The sequence below is a fragment of the Carassius auratus genome, chromosome 28 (genome assembly GCF_003368295.1).
Source record: "Carassius auratus strain Wakin chromosome 28, ASM336829v1, whole genome shotgun sequence".
NCBI classification, from domain to species: domain Eukaryota; kingdom Metazoa; phylum Chordata; class Actinopteri; order Cypriniformes; family Cyprinidae; genus Carassius; species Carassius auratus.
This window is the reverse complement of record NC_039270.1, coordinates 26,036,602-26,054,835: the sequence shown is the minus strand read 5'-3', so window position 1 is coordinate 26,054,835 and position 18,234 is coordinate 26,036,602. Positions and strand designations below refer to the sequence as shown.

General features: G+C 39.9%; 1 protein-coding gene across 2 annotated transcripts in view; it reads left to right on the top strand.

Moving 5' to 3' along the window:
- Positions 1–1,685, top strand: part of LOC113047306 (transcription factor Sox-9) — a 2,895-nt gene extending 1,210 nt beyond the window's left edge. For both annotated transcript variants that reach the window (XM_026208663.1, XM_026208664.1), the window contains exon 3: positions 186–1,685. In XM_026208663.1, coding sequence (XP_026064448.1) covers positions 186–766 — 581 coding nt within the window. In that variant the 3' untranslated portion in view covers positions 767–1,685. The remainder of the gene's footprint in view (positions 1–185) is intronic.
- The last annotated feature ends 16,549 nt before the right edge of the window (positions 1,686–18,234 follow it).

Sequence of the window (18,234 nt, the reverse complement as noted above, 5' to 3'; positions counted from 1 at the left end):
CTTGACCGGAGCCTCTGAAAACCCCCAGCGCCAGATCCTTATCTAATGCCTCATTGGAGCCTGCAGGGAAACTCCTGAATCTGATCTGGCTTATTAACCTCGCTGTGTACCTTTATTAGCCTTCAGGTTGCATCAGCAACATAATTCTGGAACTGCATGTTCAATTTGGTTTCATTCTTGTTCAGGTCAGTCCCAGGGTCCCCCCACACCTCCCACAACCCCCAAAACAGAGCTGCCATCCAGCAAAGCAGATCTGAAGCGTGAAGGCCGTCCGCTGCAGGAGGGCATCGACTTCGGGGCCGTGGACATCGGCGAGCTGAGCAGTGACGTCATCTCCAACATGGAGGCGTTCGACGTCAATGAGTTTGACCAGTACCTGCCTCCTCACGGACACCCGGGGGTCAGCAGCGGCGCACAGGTGTACTCCGCCGGAGGGGTCTGGATGTCCAAACAGCAGCAGTCATCGATGACCGGCGGCGAGCAGCGGACGCAGATCAAGACGGAGCAGCTGAGTCCCAGCCACGTGTCCTACGGCTCCTTCCACCTGCAGCACTACAGCACCTCCTACCCCTCCATCAGCCGAGCGGGGTACGACTTCACCCAGCACCAGAGTCCCAGCAGCTCCTGCTACAGCCAGTACCCTTTCAGCTACGTGAGCCCCGGCCAGAGGCCCATGTACACCCCTATCCCCGACACCACCGGCGTCCCGTCCAGTCCACAGCACTGGGAGCAGCAGCCCGTCTACACCCAGCTGTCCAGGCACTGACGTTCTGGGACACTCGCAGCCCATTTCGGAAAACGCTGGAAAACTGAAACAAACGGAATGGCTCCCGACTGTGCCTTTTGAAATTGTGATTATATTTTTGTAGATATAATGAGACAAGAGAAATCCTCTGTGAGGACAGATTCCAGATACTTATTTTAGTATGTACTGTGTATGTGTTTATACGCAGCTCTCTGTGCCTCCCGGACTTCACCCTGGTGACATTTTTGTAAAGACTCGTTTGCCTGATATTTCTGCTTTGTATATGTTTGTGGGGGATTCTTAAAACCTGGTCAAAGCGTGTTGATTTGTCATCACGAGCAGGTGCTTCTAGAGTCCGTGCCTAAGAGCTCTTGTGTCTGAAAACTGCCTCGAGTCCATCTGTGCCTACAGAGATCACGCTCCCGGAGGAGGAACAGGAAGTGCCCTTTGACCTGAGGCTCTCAGCAGCTCGCCATTGGTCAGATTGTCATTCCTCCAGTCTTAACCTCTTTAATTTATTCATTAGTGTTCATTTGACTTAATGCTATTTGCATTCTTTCTTTTAATTGGGCTTCGTACAGCTAATTTGTGACTAAATGTTTCTGGAGATGATTGCGAATTAGTTGTAGTTCCAGCTTTAACCATCTCATTTATTTATCATTTCTTAATGTTTCCATTTAAAATATTCCTCTGATAATCTTGATGACTTCTAGTTGTGAAACCTGATCAAACCTTTTATAGAAACAACTGGAACTTGTGGTTTTTGTTTGTTTTTTGGCGTCTCTAACATGTCAACTTCTGCAGGCTGTTGGCTACATCTCTACGAAAAACACTTTCTCTTGGGTTTTTTAATTAAAAACAATTTTTTTTAAAGAAAAACTGTAAAACATGCCACCGTTCAAAAGAAGCTCATCTTTTGTATCATATTGTTTGCAATAAAAAGAAAGATATGTAAAATATCCTCTGCTTTAAAATGTGTCTTTTACAAATAGCCTGAGATTAGCTCTTATGTGACGTTCGTGGGTGAACTATATATCCTTATCACAAAAAAGGGACAGTGTACATTAATCAACACTTGTGAATGTAAATGTACCCAAATTAGCCCAAATGCTAGTTTTCATTGGTAGTCCTTTTGCTGAATGTTATTAACATATATATATATATATAAAACAGTTTTAATATATTATAATATTTGCTTATTTATGGTTATAGCTTTTAAGAGTATGATTATTTATAACACAATGAACGTTACATCCACTTTTACAATGGATTATATTCAGTGATGGAAATAACGGCGTTACTAACGGCATTACTTTTTCCAGTAACGAGTAATCTAATTGATTACTCTTCTCATCTTAATAACGCCGTTACCGTTACTGCCAAAAAATGCGGCGCGTTACTATAACTGATGATGAAGCTGTTTTTTTTTTTTTTTCATCAGACCAACTAGATCTCTGAGCGAGAGGCAAATACTTTTTTTTACTGTTCTTCCTTGGTTAGTGGGCAGAGCACGAGACAAGCGCATAAATGCTGACGATTGGCTGAGGTAGAGTAAAATTTCATTGTAAGCCAATCAGAGGTAGAGTTGGGCGGGTTTTCGAAAGCACGCATAGTAGTGATGGGAATTCGGCTCTTTTGACTCAGCTCACTGAAAAGAGCCGGCTCTTTGGCTCACAAACGGCTCTTTAAATGACTTTGACTATAATATTTCAATTTTTATTACATAATTATTTAATTTCTATGGGCTAAATTTGAAAAAAATAGAGTTGGCTCTTCAGATATGCGAGCCAGCTCCCGAAGTTCAACTAAAAAAGCCGGCTCTTAGAGTCGGCTCATTCGCGAATCGCGAACGACTCATCAAAAGCTCATTCGCGAACGAGTCGATCCATCATCACTAACGCTCATTCGCGAACGACCCATCATCGGACAGGACAGGACACACAACGAACAACACAAGCCAGTCAGTCAACCAGAGACAGGTATGGCGACGAGCCCAAATAATCCAAAAGTAGCCTTCTCTAAATAGAAGTATATACATTACTTTTTCCTTCAAGAAATTAAAGAAACAATAAAAGGAAATATCAAAAGTTCCCAAAAATCTATCGTGTTATTTGCATTGATCCACTATATAAACATAATATCTACATACATGGCATTTGATTGGAGGCTAGTCTCACTTTGTCCCACAGCAACTTTTTTTTTAGATGTGTGTACAATGTTTCATGTTTCTGTTAATAATGTATTGTATTAAGTGTCCATTTCATTATAATATTCAGATTTATCATAAATAATTGAACATGCACATGTATTTTAAGTTCCTTTAAAGAGGGGTAGAGGTGGGGTCACGTTTGAGCATTTAAAATTTAATTTTACTTGAAAGTAACGCAATAGTTACTTTCTTAAGTAACTAGTTACTTTAAAAATTTGTAACTGAGTTACTAATTTAGTTACTTTTTGGAAGAAGTAACTAGTAACTGTAACTAATTACTTTTTAAAAGTAACTTGCCCAACACTGATTATATTTCTCATAGTTATAATGTATTATAAGTCTCATATCTTGCCATTTTTCTGATGCTACTTTAGTTAAAGCTGTCAGACCACTTACACGTAGTAATAATGTTAATAATAATAATAATAATAATAATAATCTCAAACAGCCATAAGATCAGATATCAGATCAGATAAATGTGTAATATGACACATTTGCTTTATTTTTATTGTAATATCAGTTATTTTGGTGGTACCCCTTAGACAGCTGTTGTGTTACTCAGTAACTATATCAACTAGCGCTCATTAGAGTATTAGCATGTCTGCTACTGTAAATATATGCTAACACTTTATTTTGATGGTTAACCAACAGATAAACTGACTATAAGTGTCTCTAAAAGTACGTCAGCTTACTCTACCAGACTAGATTCATCCATTCTTGAGCATATTAATACTCTAATGAGAGATAGCTGGCTTGTAGTTGAAAGTTGCGTTTAGTTGATTGATTAAGGGGACCATCAAAATAAAATATAACCATATAAAACATTCGATTGTTTTCAGTTGGAGTATTAAGCTCACATCAGTTAATTAACATTAGCTCCACAGAAACACTCTAATCACACTCAACATCTAACCAATCACAAGCTGTAGAAGATACTGTACAGATCTGAAATAATGTCAAGATATGATACAGTCCATTATACCGTACATGAAGGAGATTAAAAATGGTGTTCATTGTGTTATAAATAATCATACTCTTGAACTAATAACCACAAATATGTGTGTGGAATGAAAATATCCTGTTTTATATTAGCACTATGTCCTTTAGAAAAGAACATACAAGTTGTTTTTGACACATTTCATTTCAGATAACACTGATTGAGCTAGGATATCATTTTTGCCAGAACATCTGTCAACGTATTTGCAAGCTCTTCTGCATTTTTACCTATGCGTGAAAATGACTGTATCGACATCCTGCATTATGATATTACTTATATTGTTGACACACCATGGGTAAATAATTTATATACATGCTAAAGAGAATTGGCCCCAATATTGACCCTTGTGGAACACCAGTTGAAATGCATAGTGAATTGGATTTATAATTTTTTCCTACCTGAGAACGAGAAGAGAAATTAGATGATTTACAGTATCAAACGCTTGAAAATATCACAGTCCCTTCGAAGGAAAAAAGATAGTTTACATTTGACTGTTTTTGTCACTTCCAGGTTGCTTGTTCTAGTCATTCAAGATTCAGTACTTTAAGAAAAAATGGTCTGACAATAAAAACACACTATAAACACACTAGCAGAAACACTGATAACAGCAGTAGCAAAGAGAGGACAGCATACAGTACTGTAAGTGTAATCTGAAACCCCTGAAAATCTCTGATATTGCTGAAAACTGTATTTTTCAGCAGGTCCAGATCATGTATCTGTGTGTTATAGAGTAAACGAACAGGCCACTGGCTCTTTTAACTGGAAGGAGGGCCTGAAGCGGCTGTGATTTCTCTCATTCATGAACGAGTGAAGTGTCTCTGTCATACAGCCTCAGGCCAGATCTCTGTACATCAGTTAGTAAACAGCCACAATGTGAAGCTAAGTACTGAGCTTTGTAATAGGAGCCGTCGTTCATATGTTGACATTTCCATTTGAAACATGTGTTTAGGTATATGTGTAATTACACATTTGTAACAGTAAAACACTTAACTTAATTGTAAAATCAAGTAACACACTACAATTCAATCAAGTACCTTATATGTGCTTTAGTATGTTAGACTACACGTCAAAATAACTGTATTTACAACTTGATTTAAAATGTACTTTTTAAAAAAGCCATTTACTACAAATAATATATATATATATATATTTTTAATACTTCCAATATTTAAAGTGCACTACAAGTGCACATTCAATGCAATAAAGTGCACAAAAGGCATCTACATCGATGGGTTGCGTGACATGCGGTATGCAAGGTAAAATCCTTTGGTCGAAGAAACCGCCATGTTAAATTAAAGTTTGGTTTCTTCCTGAAGGCTTTTAATCAGGAGACATTTGTGCCCTGCAGGCGTATGCAGCCCTCTCGTGCCCCCAGAATGCACTGCAGCTGTGTTCAGACACAAAGCTGGAGCTAATGGAGAGCTTTGCGCGGCAGCTGTGTGGAACAGGTGTGAGATATGAGCAGCACCATATGTTCAACACATACATCTGTCCAAAGCAGAAAGAACACATCCAGAGGAGTGTCCGGAGCAAGCCAGTGGTCAGTCTGTCTTACACTCCTCTGTGTGAACGTCTGCTGCTCTCCTGTCAAATTACAGCAATCAGAGCAACATTTGACATTAAAATCCATTGAATCAGTCAACACTATTGTGAGAATTGAGTAGGCTTTCTATGCAGAACCAATTAATACAAATAATTTCTTGCAAAATCTTCTAGATTAAAACACCCTTCTGTTAATGAAAGGTTCTTTATGGGTATAATTTTGAATTGTTCAATTCCAACTTCACTCTATGGGTGTATAAAGAACCTCGTATGCAGGTTATATTTAACCTGGAAATAACAAAATAAATGCTGAAGATACATGACTAATATACTAAAAACATGAGTAGAGTAAGAAAGCAATAACAAGCATTAAAACATCTATCATATGATATCAGTTAATATAATATGATATGAACTGGTAAAGAGAGAAGTAATATGGTCAGAGCACAGTCATTACAATGGATAGTAATAGAAAGCATTCATGTTAATAATGAGAATAACACTCGTTACATAAACGAGTACATCCAAAAATATTACAGTAATGAGAATTTTTGGAGAACACGTTTTAAATGTCATGAAAAAGAACGTTGTCACAGTTAATGACTTCTGTTTTTTTTCTTGTTTATTTAATTGATTACTCCCCACCTGTTTCTGTTCATTCTGATTACATTCCACGTGTTTATAAACCCTGTCCGTCTAGTTCTGGTTTGTCGGTCCTTAAAGTTATGTATGTGTTTGTTTTTCTCTGTTGTTATCATTAAAACCTAACTTCTTTTGGATCTTCGTGTTATACACTCTCTTGGAAGACACGTACTGTCACAGAAGGACCAACCGCTACTGAAGATGAAGGCCGAGGAAGCGCTGAGGTGTTTGTGGCAGAGCGGTTGGAGGTTGGAAGCGATATATAGAGGATTTCCTCAAGCTCGCAAACATGTTGAGCGATCACGACTCATTCCTGGGCGCTTGTTTTTTAAGAGGACACAATCCGCTGCACTCTTCCTTGTGGTGATTTTCCCTTGATCGAGCTCATTAATCTTGTCCTCTGTTTGAAAATTCTGACTTCGAAGTTAATGAAGTTCATGAACAGTCCAAATTTCTTCATCCAGTCCCCTCAGGAACGGGTTTTGTTTTGCCTGCCCAAACCCAACCACCCCAGTATGCTCCCGAGCTCAGCTGCTTCCATCAGGCGTCAGAGCAGCCTGTGACGAGGTCAAGGCCTCCACGTTCAGCTAAGCCAGGGGTGCGTCCATGATCCCAACTCCCACCGCACCAAAGACAGGAGCGCCGGCGACTCATATGGCAAGCCATGTATATATTAAATTGCCCTCTCCTCCAGAGCACCCTCCATGGCCAGCCCCCTTCTCCCTGCTCAAATATTATGGACATAGCATTACCTCCATAATTCTCAGCACCCATCCTCTCCCCAGATTCCCCTATAGGGCACTTCCCTGAATCTCCTTCACCTCCTAAATCTTATACACCTCCTCTGGTTCCGTCCACCCCTTCTTCATCTCCTGAGCACCCCCAGTTTAGCCCACGGCGGGCTCCCGATCTCCCAAGTCGAGCCCATGGATGGCTCCTGATCCCCCATTGAGCTGAGTTTCCATATCCGCCAGGGCCTCCCAAGTCTCCAGCTCCGCCTGGGTCACCTGAGCTTCCTCGGGTCACCGAGGGCACCCCCTTGAGTAATGTCACAGTTATGGACTTCTGTTCTGTTCTTTTTGAGTTTCCTAATTTGGTAATTTTCCTTTTCTTGTTTAGTTAATTGATTACTCCCCACCTGTTTCTGTTCATTCTGATTAAATTCCATGCGTTTATAAACCCTGTCCGTATAATTCTGGTTTGTCGGTCCTTAAAGTTATGTATGTGTTTGTTCTTCACTGTTCTTATAATTAAAACCTAACTTCTTTTGGTTCTTTGTGTGATACACTCTCTTTTAAGACACGTACTGTCACAAACGTAAAATATTTTTCTTCTTATTTTGGGATAAAATATGACCCAGACTTCTCTACCTGAACATACAGTATTGTTCAAAATAATAGCAGTACAATGTGACTAACCAGAATAATCAAGGTTTTTAGTATATTTTTTATTGCTACGTGGCAAACAAGTTACCAGTAGGTTCAGTAGATTGTCAGAAAACAAACAAGACCCAGCATTCATGATATGCACGCTCTTAAGGCTGTACAATTGGGCAATTAGTTGAAAGGGGTGTGTTCAAAAAAATAGCAGTGTCTACCTTTGACTGTACAAACTCAAAACTATTTTTTAAAACATTTTTTTTTTTTCTGGGATTTAGCAATCCTGTGAATCACTAAACTAATATTTAGTTGTATGACCACAGTTTTTTAAAACTGCTTGACATCTGTGTGGCATGGAGTCAACCAACTTGTGGCACCTCTCAGCTGTTATTCCACTCCATGATTCTTTAACAACATTCCACAATTCATTCACATTTCTTGGTTTTGCTTCAGAAACAGCATTTTTGATATCACCCCACAAGTTCTCAATTGGATTAAGGTCTGGAGATTGGGCTGGCCACTCCATAACATTAATTTTGTTGGTTTGGAACCAAGACTTTGCCCGTTTACTAGTGTGTTTTGGGTCATTGTCTTGTTGAAACAACCATTTCAAGGGCATGTCCTCTTCAGCATAGGGCAACATGACCTCTTCAAGTATTTTAACATATGCAAACTGATCCATGATCCCTGGTATGCGATAAATAGGCCCAACACCATAGTAGGAGAAACATGCCCATATCATGATGCTTGCACCTCCATGCTTCACTGTCTTCACTGTGTACTGTGGCTTGAATTCAGAGTTTGGAGGTCGTCTCACAAACTGCCTGTGGCCCTTGGACCCAAAAAGAACAATTTTACACTCATCAGTCCACAAAATGTTCCTCCATTTCTCTTTAGGCCAGTTGATGTGTTCTTTGGCAAATTGTAACCTCTTCTGCACATGCCTTTTTTTTAACAGAGGGACTTTGCGGGGGATTCTTGAAAATAGATTAGCTTCACACAGACGTCTTCTAACTGTCACAGTACTTACAGGTAACTCCAGACTGTCTTTGATCATCCTGGAGGTGATCATTGGCTGAGCCTTTGCCATTCTGGTTATTCTTCTATCCATTTTGATGGTTGTCTTCCGTTTTCTTCCACGTCTCTCTGGTTTTGCTCTCCATTTTAAGGCATTGGAGATCATTTTAGCTGAACAGCCTATCATTTTTTGCACCTCTTTATAGGTTTTCCCCTCTCTAATCAACTTTTTAATCAAAGTACGCTGTTCTTCTGAACAATGTCTTGAACGACCCATTTTCCTCAGCTTTCAAATGCATGTTCAACAAGTGTTGGCTTCATCCTTAAATAGGGGCCACCTGATTCACTCCTGTTTCTTCACAAAATTGATGACCTCAGTGATTGAATGCCACACTGCTATTTTTTTGAACACACCCCTTTCAACTAATTCAACTAATTGCCCAATTGCACAGCCTTAAGAGCGTGCATATCATGAATGCTGGGTCTTGTTTGTTTTCTGACAATCTACTGAACCTACTGGTAACTTGTTTGCCACGTAGCAATAAAAAAATATACGAAAAACCTTGATTATTCTGGTTAGTCACATTGTACTGCTATTGTTTTGAACAATACTGTATCTAAATGGCTCTAAACAGAAAGTTGTGGCGAGAGGTGAGAAGCATGATTATATTGATGGTGGTTTGGTTCAAAGCATATGCAGCTGGCTTTGGGAAAAGTCAACCCTGCTCCTGCATAATACGCTGAAAAGATTGATGAAAAGTGTGAAAACACTGAAATTCCCTCCTCAGTGTGTCAACAAACACAGCCGTGCTCATGCACAGAGAAATCCAGACTTACTGTTCAGTACGGCTGGAAGTTTCACCCTTAATCATTGCTGGAAACTCAAAACATTCGGTGGCCAGATTTCTGCCCCAACCCTCGCAGGTGTCTTGTATTTGTTGTACTACAAATCGGCAGGCTAAAACTGTGAAATGGTGGGCAAGCGAAACAAACAGCTGTCACTTCCATCTTGTCAGCAAGGGATCGCATGGCCAATCAGCAAAAACAGAGGCTCAGAAATGAACTTGTTATGCACGGGCTTCATGTCAAACATTATAACACCTAAATGTTTCCTCAATGTGTCATATGTGCACTTCAGGAACGTCTGTGATAGTAAAACTTGTATTTCAAAGCACTCCAAAACATTAGCTGAATGTTTCCAAGAGTTATCCACGCGTGAGTCAGCGTCGGGCTGTTTCAGCTGTTCTGAGTCTACAGACTGCTCCAGGAACACACTGCTGCATATCAATGACAGAGCTGACTGAGAAATAGAAAGAGAGAGAAGAAAAACACAGGCGATGAATGGACGGCCTCTCATGAAACCGTGCTGTGAAATATGACAGTCCAGCAGAAAGGGAGGCCATACTGTAACAATCTTATTCGGCGGTCATTAATCGTATCCTGCTGTTCCTTGTGTGTGCAGAGTGTATGTCAGACACATTTCCTTTCTCTCCCCAGGTGTGCACCGCTGCCACACAAAGACCACAGTCCCAAAGCAACGGACATTTCTCCACTGGCTTTCCCTCTTATTCTCCTCTTCTGCTAAGACATTCCCAGCAAGGCTGTCCAAAGTTACATTTAAATCTAATGCAATAATTACAATATTGCATTGTTACTTAGTAACTTTTTAAGGAAAGTGATGCATTGATACTTTTGCGTTACTTTTTGTCACCTGGGCTGGACTTGCATATTTTTTGCATTCTGGGCTTTTTAGAGAGGTTTGATCATAAACTCTCCTACTGCTTGGTCTTTAAATACTACATTTAACTGATATGGACAGAATAATCAAATTTAGCACTCTCAGAGAAATATGCTAATGTTTTGTAATTCTCATTTAAATTTGGCCAATTTTCAAATTGTTTGTTTTAAATATCTCAGAAAAATGTCTTGGGGTTTCAAATCTTCACAAGAACACAACAAGAAGTTATAGATCAATATTCCTATATATTCCTCCTTATATATAACACGATGCAATATGTAGATACAGGGTATATGGGAATACCAATTTATGGACATTTTACACATATATAGCATAAAGCACAGTAGTGTATCAGATCATTCTGTTATATCTTTCGTAACATAGTTGAGAATCATCTTTGTACGAAGTTTGGTTAAAAATAGCCTGAAAACTGACTGATGAAGAAAAAAAACATTGTTTTTGCTTATACTTGCCTTATTTATTTATTATTTTTTGAATAACTTAGTCCTGCCGTCCTTTACAATGGACATAGAATGAAATATGAATACTTTTTTTTTTTTCAAAAAATTTTTTTCTCCATTTGTTTCTTATGCTCCAAGCAACATCTCTGAAACTCACTTCTGATTTATCTCAACACAGGACAGGGGAGCTGTCAGTCAATACACTCAAAAAAATGAATTTTTAGTTTTGTTCACTTTACCTGAACAATTCATGTTGAATTAATGCCATTTTGGCTATTTTTCATTTCAACATGATTGTGTCATGTTAAACTGACTTAAACCTGTCTCTCGTTGGTTTAACATAAAGTTTTCATTTTGAAAGAACATGTTTCAATCAAGTCCCTCAAAATAAGTTTTACACTTCTCATCATGCTTTGCACAGGACTGGATATGGGGAGAGAAAATGTTGAAATAAAGTGTTATTTTATGCAGTTTTTAATAAAATGTGATAATAAGGAGACTTTTTCATGTATAATGCTCTATTATGTGGGCATTTTAAAAGACTTTATATTGGTGTATTTTGTGCGAGTTACCATTGTGGTGAAGTGTGGAGCTTGTAGTTGGGTTGAGTACCTGGTTGAAAGCACGTCTATTATACTTAATTTAAAAAAAAAGCAACTTTAATGAGAGTGCTAGTGTATGATGTACACATAGTAACATCCTTAAACTGCAAACAATTAACATCATGTGTAAAGAAAAGTTATATCTTACTTGCTAATGTTTTTATAACACTTTCATGTAGGATGAACTAAAGCAAACTGAGTAAACTCAACTAAAGGTAGACAAGTCCTTATAACTTGATTTATTCATGTCCAAATAACATGGTACAAACATGTGGAACCACTGTCCATGATAGAATCATGTTCAGCCAAAGAGTCATTTTTTTGAGTGTACATGGGAGGACAAAGCAACTGCCGTTACTTATTTGACAAAGTTACTTGGAAAAAGAAATCTGATTATGTAACTGGCGCTACTTGTAATGCGTTCCCTAACTCTAAGCATGCTGATGCAGAAGCAGCTCACCAGGTCCAAAACCTTAACCTTTAAAAGTCACATAACAATGGATTAGGTCAGTGCTAAAGGGAAAGTCTGCTCTGCTTCCATGGGAATTACTCAGACAGTTCCAAGGCATACGAAATTTGAAAAGTACAGATATGAAGCTTTGCACCTGTGAATGCGAGTGAAAATACAAGCTCCAGAACCGGGTTAGATAACAACAACAAGAGTAGGAGTTCAAAACCCAGAGTAAGTAGAAAGATCTTGAGTTTCAGTTCTGCGCAGTTTTGACATTTCCCTCCTCGAGCTTTGAGAAAGCCCTTTCAGTTTTACACTTCTCACGAGGAATCATACCATTTAGAGTGGGTTTGAAGATCCTCAATTCATGAAACCCAAGCACGTTTCTCTTTGAACCGATCACACAACCATTTCGACAAAAATTGCAGCGAATGAAAGATGGGCAGAATGAACCTGGGTAACACTTATTACTGGGAACACAATTACTGTTAACTAGTTGCTTATTAGCATGCATATGACAGGCATGTTATTAATATTTATAAAGTACATATCAATGTCTTATTCTGCATGACCTTATTTTAGATCTCTTTATCCTACATCAGGGGTGCCCAACCCTGCTCCTGGCGATCGACTGTTCTGCAAAGTTTAGCTCCAATCCTAATCAAACACACCTGAAGCAACTAATTAAGGTCTTCAGGCTCACTTAAAAATTAAAGGCAGGTGTGTTTGATTAGGGTTGGAGCCAAACTTTGCAGGACAGTCGATCGCCAGGAGCAGGGTCGGCACCCCTGTCCTACATCAGACCTAAACTTAGCTAGCTTACTAAGTGTTATATGCAGTATTTAGGAGTTTACTGAGGGAAAACGTTTAGTTAATAATTGGGCTGGGATAAACGATTATTTTTTAAACGATTAATCTAGTGATTATTTTTTTCGATGCATCGATTAATCTAACGATTAATTTTTTCAGACCGATTAGATTTCGATTATCTCCCCATTAATTGACTACTAACAATTTATACATGTTGATTTACATATCTGAATGAAAAAAACATTAATTCCTTAACATTGCAATATATGTTAATGCTCTTAAAATTACTAAATAAAAGACTGACTAAGAATGCATTACTTTGCACTTGTATAGAGATAGCATTCAATAAAACCTTGAAGCCTTGAAAACACATAGCTTACTGAAACAAGCTTACTGAACACATAGGGCCTAGCTTACTGAGAAAAGTTATTTCAGATGAAAATAACAACAACTTTGTCTAGCATTCAATAAAAAAGGTCTTGTTTAGAGCTTGAAAGAATACAGTAACCAATGTAAACTTGAGGGCTTTAAGCTAATACAGAGTGCTTTTCAAAAAAAAAAATTACCAGTGGGAGCCAGCAGCCTGTCATGGAGAAAAAAAAATCCCCGAATGCTCCACGTTTTTTAGAGAAATAAAAACAGGTCGACGAATCGATGCGCATATTTTGCAAAAAATACGTCGAGGTCATCGATGACCTCGACGCGTTGTCCAGCCCTAGTTCATAAGTGTTGTAACAGTTCTACAGTTACATTGGTCCCATTAACCTTCTATACATGCAATATTTAATCCTGTCACTAGGGGCACTCTAGCCAGTGAGATGCCTGGTAACATAAAAAAGGACGAGAGAACAAGTATGAGGTGGGAAGGATGTGTTAACCACATGGCGAAACTTTCTCAATAAAGCTTTCTTGTATTTTTGGCCCTGATTTGAGGAACCTGAGGTTCTTAAACTCAAGTGTAAGTACTCCTGTTAGTACTTTGCTTGTATATATGATGTTAGGGAATGTGTATGTAAATGAGATGGGTACATTTGTTAATGGTGTCACTAAGTTTATTGTTTGATTGCTGCAGAGGGTTCAACGTGCAGGCATTTGGAGGCAGCTCAATTGTAACCAGGACCTTGATCAAAAAGGGGATTGTCTTCGGTTTGCCAGCAACATCTTTGTCATCTATTGTTCATTTTACAAGCTACAGTTCGTATGGTTCCAGGCAGATGTGTCCTCATCAACAATGCACTTAAGTACTGTTTCATCTTGCTCCTACTATCCCTAAGACTAAGTTCATGGTAGCTAAAGACGCCACTATGATTGTCTGGACTATTCAATGTCTCCCTTGCAACTGAATAACTCTGCACATTGTAGGATTACTGACTGTATGGTGATTTGTGGTGTAATACACATGGCTCATTGAAAAGTGAAGGTCTCTGGTCCCTTTATTTCTATATGTAGCATTAAAAGTGTTGTTAAAAGCAGGTGTTGCAGTAAATTTCTGTAGAAATCATTAGCAAATCATTTGTTAAAGCACCACTACAGTACATTTACCATTATTGCACAAATTGTTGGTTTTACGAACGAACCACCCACAAATGTGCCCAGGGGAAATATGAGTGGTGAATCTGATGTGGGGTATAGTAATGCACTGTAAAGCTGTCTGACGTCACTCTCTGAGGGCTTCCTGCGTTTGAGCCAGTAGTCACCTTCTGTGGAACTGAAACGGTTGCCGTTGGCCTTCACACGTGATCCAGACTGCTCTGGATGGTCTCTTGTTGATCGCCGCTGGGTCCCTGTGCTCCTCATTTGTCATGGTGATTGACAGGTGATGCCTCACACTGAGGACTGATGGGTAAACACTTTCTCTGGCAGCACACGGAGTGCGTTCAGTTCTGCTGCGCTCATCTCCAGGATCATGGGCAAGGATTCAACAGCAGGTCAGAAAGACCTGGCACCTTCCACCCATCTGCTCCAAAACGTTTTAAAACCTTGCGAATGACAGCGGATTTCACTGCAGTTAAACCAAACTCGAACTCTTATTTTTTTCGATAAATGGCAGGAGACTGGCCACATGAATGCTGCACAAAAGGAAGAGGTGTCTTTGATTGAGCGTTAGCTGGCCCAACCAGACAAAAGCCTTTTCTACTCTGATTTGTATTAAGAAGCTAATTTTATAGCTGCTCTGGTATTTTGTGTGTGGTGTCAAAGAGGTAGTGCTGTAGAGACATGCTAACTGCCACAGTATTTTAGCCTTCCACCAAACCTTATTCTGCTGACGGTCAGCCCCAGAGGTGATCTCTGGATACTGTCAGGACATGTGTACATTCACACAGTAAAACTTCACTCAGAGACAGGTGGCGCTAGTCATCTCATGCTATAGATCACACCTGTCATATTTCATAATAGCTGAAGGCACCTGGAACCATGAGCTAGCCAACAGCTGAAGGCCTGCATGTGTCTCGGACCCCATTCACATCACAGGGGTCAGTTTACACTTTACAACTAGACGTGAACTAACTCTCATTAGAGACTGTTGGGTTAGGGTCAGCAGAACAAGCTGTTGTGTGGTTGAAAACTCTTTCATAGTCTGTTGAATGTCGATTGGAGGATCATCAAAAGAAATGAGACTTAAATGACATGTGTTTTCAAAGTTACTCCCAGTCAACAGAATGTCTAAAGGGGACTCAAAATAAAGTGCAATCTTACGTTGGGAAGTTTTAAGTGTTTTGTTTAGTGATAGTTCACCCTAAAATGAAAATGATCCCATGATTTACTCACTCTCAAGCCATCCCAGGTGTGTATTTTCTTCTTTCAGACAGATCCAATAGAAGTATATAAAAACTGCCCTGGCTCTTCCAATATTTGAAGTTCACTACAAATGAACATCAGTACGATTACAAGGACAGGTTTCTATGTAGTCTTTCCAAATTGGTCACTTGTAAGCTCCCTATTCACTTAACTTTTCCAAAGTAACTCATTTCAACATATCTGACATTTGTGTGTGAGAACGTGACCCACCAGCTAAAACTCAGTTCTGATGATTTACAGTAAACGCAGAGTTTTTGACATGAGCTATCGTACATATCAAATCCCCAACTCTAATATGAACAAAAGTAATAGCTTGAGGTTTGGAGATTACATCTACACCACTACAGCGCTTTAGTATGGACAGAAACCAGAGGGAAGCTTTAGAGCTCCACAGAGAGTGAATTCATCATTAAATCAGCTCTAAATCACACACACACACACACACACACGCTTCTTTTGACAGCTCTCTGCTTCTCATCTTCATGTCTTTATCTCTCAGAAACACACAGAATCCCTCGAGAACAGCACTGAAACATTTCTGGACAGACAGAGATCTAAAACTGCCCAAACTCGTCCCGTATACAACATGAAGGAGATCTCTAACATGGTTAAAGTTTCAACATTGTCTGAAATAATCACGTGAGACTTTGAGCTAAATGCATGGCATAATCTTCCTGCGCTTTCCATTTGATTTACTTCCTGCTTAGAAGAGATGAATGCTAACTTCAGAGAGATCATAGCTGTGATCGTCACATGTGATCATGTCTATATTTAAGACTTTAACAGGGAAGATGACATTACATGAGGAAGTGAGATGACAGGACTCAAGCCCCGCTGATCCTCGCTGTTAAACATTTCCAGAAGAAGGTTCAACTTCAATTCCACACCATTAATGTCATTTCACAATGTGTTCAGTTCCTGATATGGGGGAAATAAAAGCCAGCGATGAGGTAGTGCTGAATATTCATTTCTCCATTAGCATTTCCCTCTGTGTTTCTCAAAGTGTTTGGTGAATTCCCATAGCCCCCGTCCCGATGAACCCTCCCACATATGACACTTCAAATGAATCAAGACCCGAAAAAGCCTCCAGCCCCTCCATCACAATGGGCTCACCCCCAGCGGCCCGCGCCTGTCTCTACTGGCAGTTAAACTCACAGCAACTCTGTGCTTTAACTCTGTGTGTGTGAGTGTGTGTGAGTGAGTGTGTGTGTGTGTTTGTGTGAGTGTGGGTGTGTGTGTGTGTGAGAGAGTGTGTGTGTGTGTGTGTGTGAGAGTGTGTGTGTGTGTGTGTGTGTGTGTGTGTGTGTGTGAGTGAGAGAGTGTGTGTGTGTGTGTGTGTGTGTGTGTGTGAGAGAGTGTGTGTGTGTGTGTGTGTGTGTGTGTGTGAGAGAGTGTGTGTGCGTGTGTGTGAGAGAGTGTGTGTGTGTGTGTGTGAGAGTGACTGTGTGTGTGTTTGTGTTTGTTTGTGTGTGTGTGTGCGTGTGTGTGAGAGTGTGCGTGCGTCTGTGTGTGTGTTTGTGTGAGTGTGTGTGTGTTTGTGATTGTGTGTGCGTTTTTGTGTGCGAGTGTGTGTGTGTGTGTGTGTGTGTGTGTGTGTGTGTGTGTGAGAGTGTGTGTGTGTGAGAGAGTGTGTGTGTGTGTGTGTGTGTGTGTGTGAGAGTGTGTGTGTGTGTGTGTGTGGGCATGTGGGGGCTGTGTGTGGGAACCCTGTGCTCCTGTCTTCTCATACATTGTTCCTCTGCTCCTACAAACCGTTAATTCTAGAAAAACTGCTTGTGAAGTGAAGTGAACAGCTTCTCCTGAGCATCAAACTCAACACACACTAAACTAACAGAACTTTAAATATAGAACTGAATCAAAAACAAACAGAAGTCAATTCTATAAAAAGAACTGATGATTGAAATGTTTTTGGAAACAGTTCATTAAAGTGAACCAGCTAAGCAAACTCATGCTAGTAAAAACAAGTATCACAAAAATCAGAAACACAGAAGCCATACAAGGCCATAGATTATCATTTGCTTCTTTCTTTTATTATTATTAGTAGTAGTATTATTATCACAACTTATCTTTCTGGTGATCTTGACATAACTAGTGTTCTTTTCCCATTATCATGACAATTTTCTTGTGATCTCAACATCGTAGTCTGTCTGACAGCAGCACTAATGGTGCTTTTCCACTGGATGGTACGGTTCACTTTTGGGTTTTTCCACTAGCTACAGTACCTGGTACCTGGTACTTTTTTTGTACCACCTCAGCTGAGGTTCCAAGTGAACCGTACCATTACCAAAATGTGATGTGAACTGTGGAGAGAATCATCACTACCTGCATCACAAACACCACAGAACCGCTAGATTTAAACCAGCACAGCCAGCATAGGATCAAGCACAACTGGTTTGAACGGGCACATCATTTTTTAACACCCAAAAGGTTTTTGTTGTCTATTAAGAAAGTACAGATGTTCCTCTTGCTGATAGCAGAGGCGCTTGATGGGGCGACCTGGAATGGAAACGTTTTTCAGGAGTTGCAGCAGTAGAGTAGCCTGGTAAAACCAGACTCTGCTACTTCACTTTGCTTCGTAGACAGAGTCTGGAATGGCATAATAGAGAAGTGTTTTCTCTCTCGCTAGGGGGCGCTTGTCTGAAGTTTAAAATCATTGGTTACCGTAGCCAATCAGATACGTTTAGTCATGACGTATGTTATGCGCCTGTACAGCCGCATCGAAGCACAGACATCATGCATCGAACTCAAATCTATGATTGAACTTCCACTGTAAACCTGTTGTAAACACATGATGATGCGAGCGAAATACCGGAGTGAACATGGCTGTAAACGATTTTTGCAG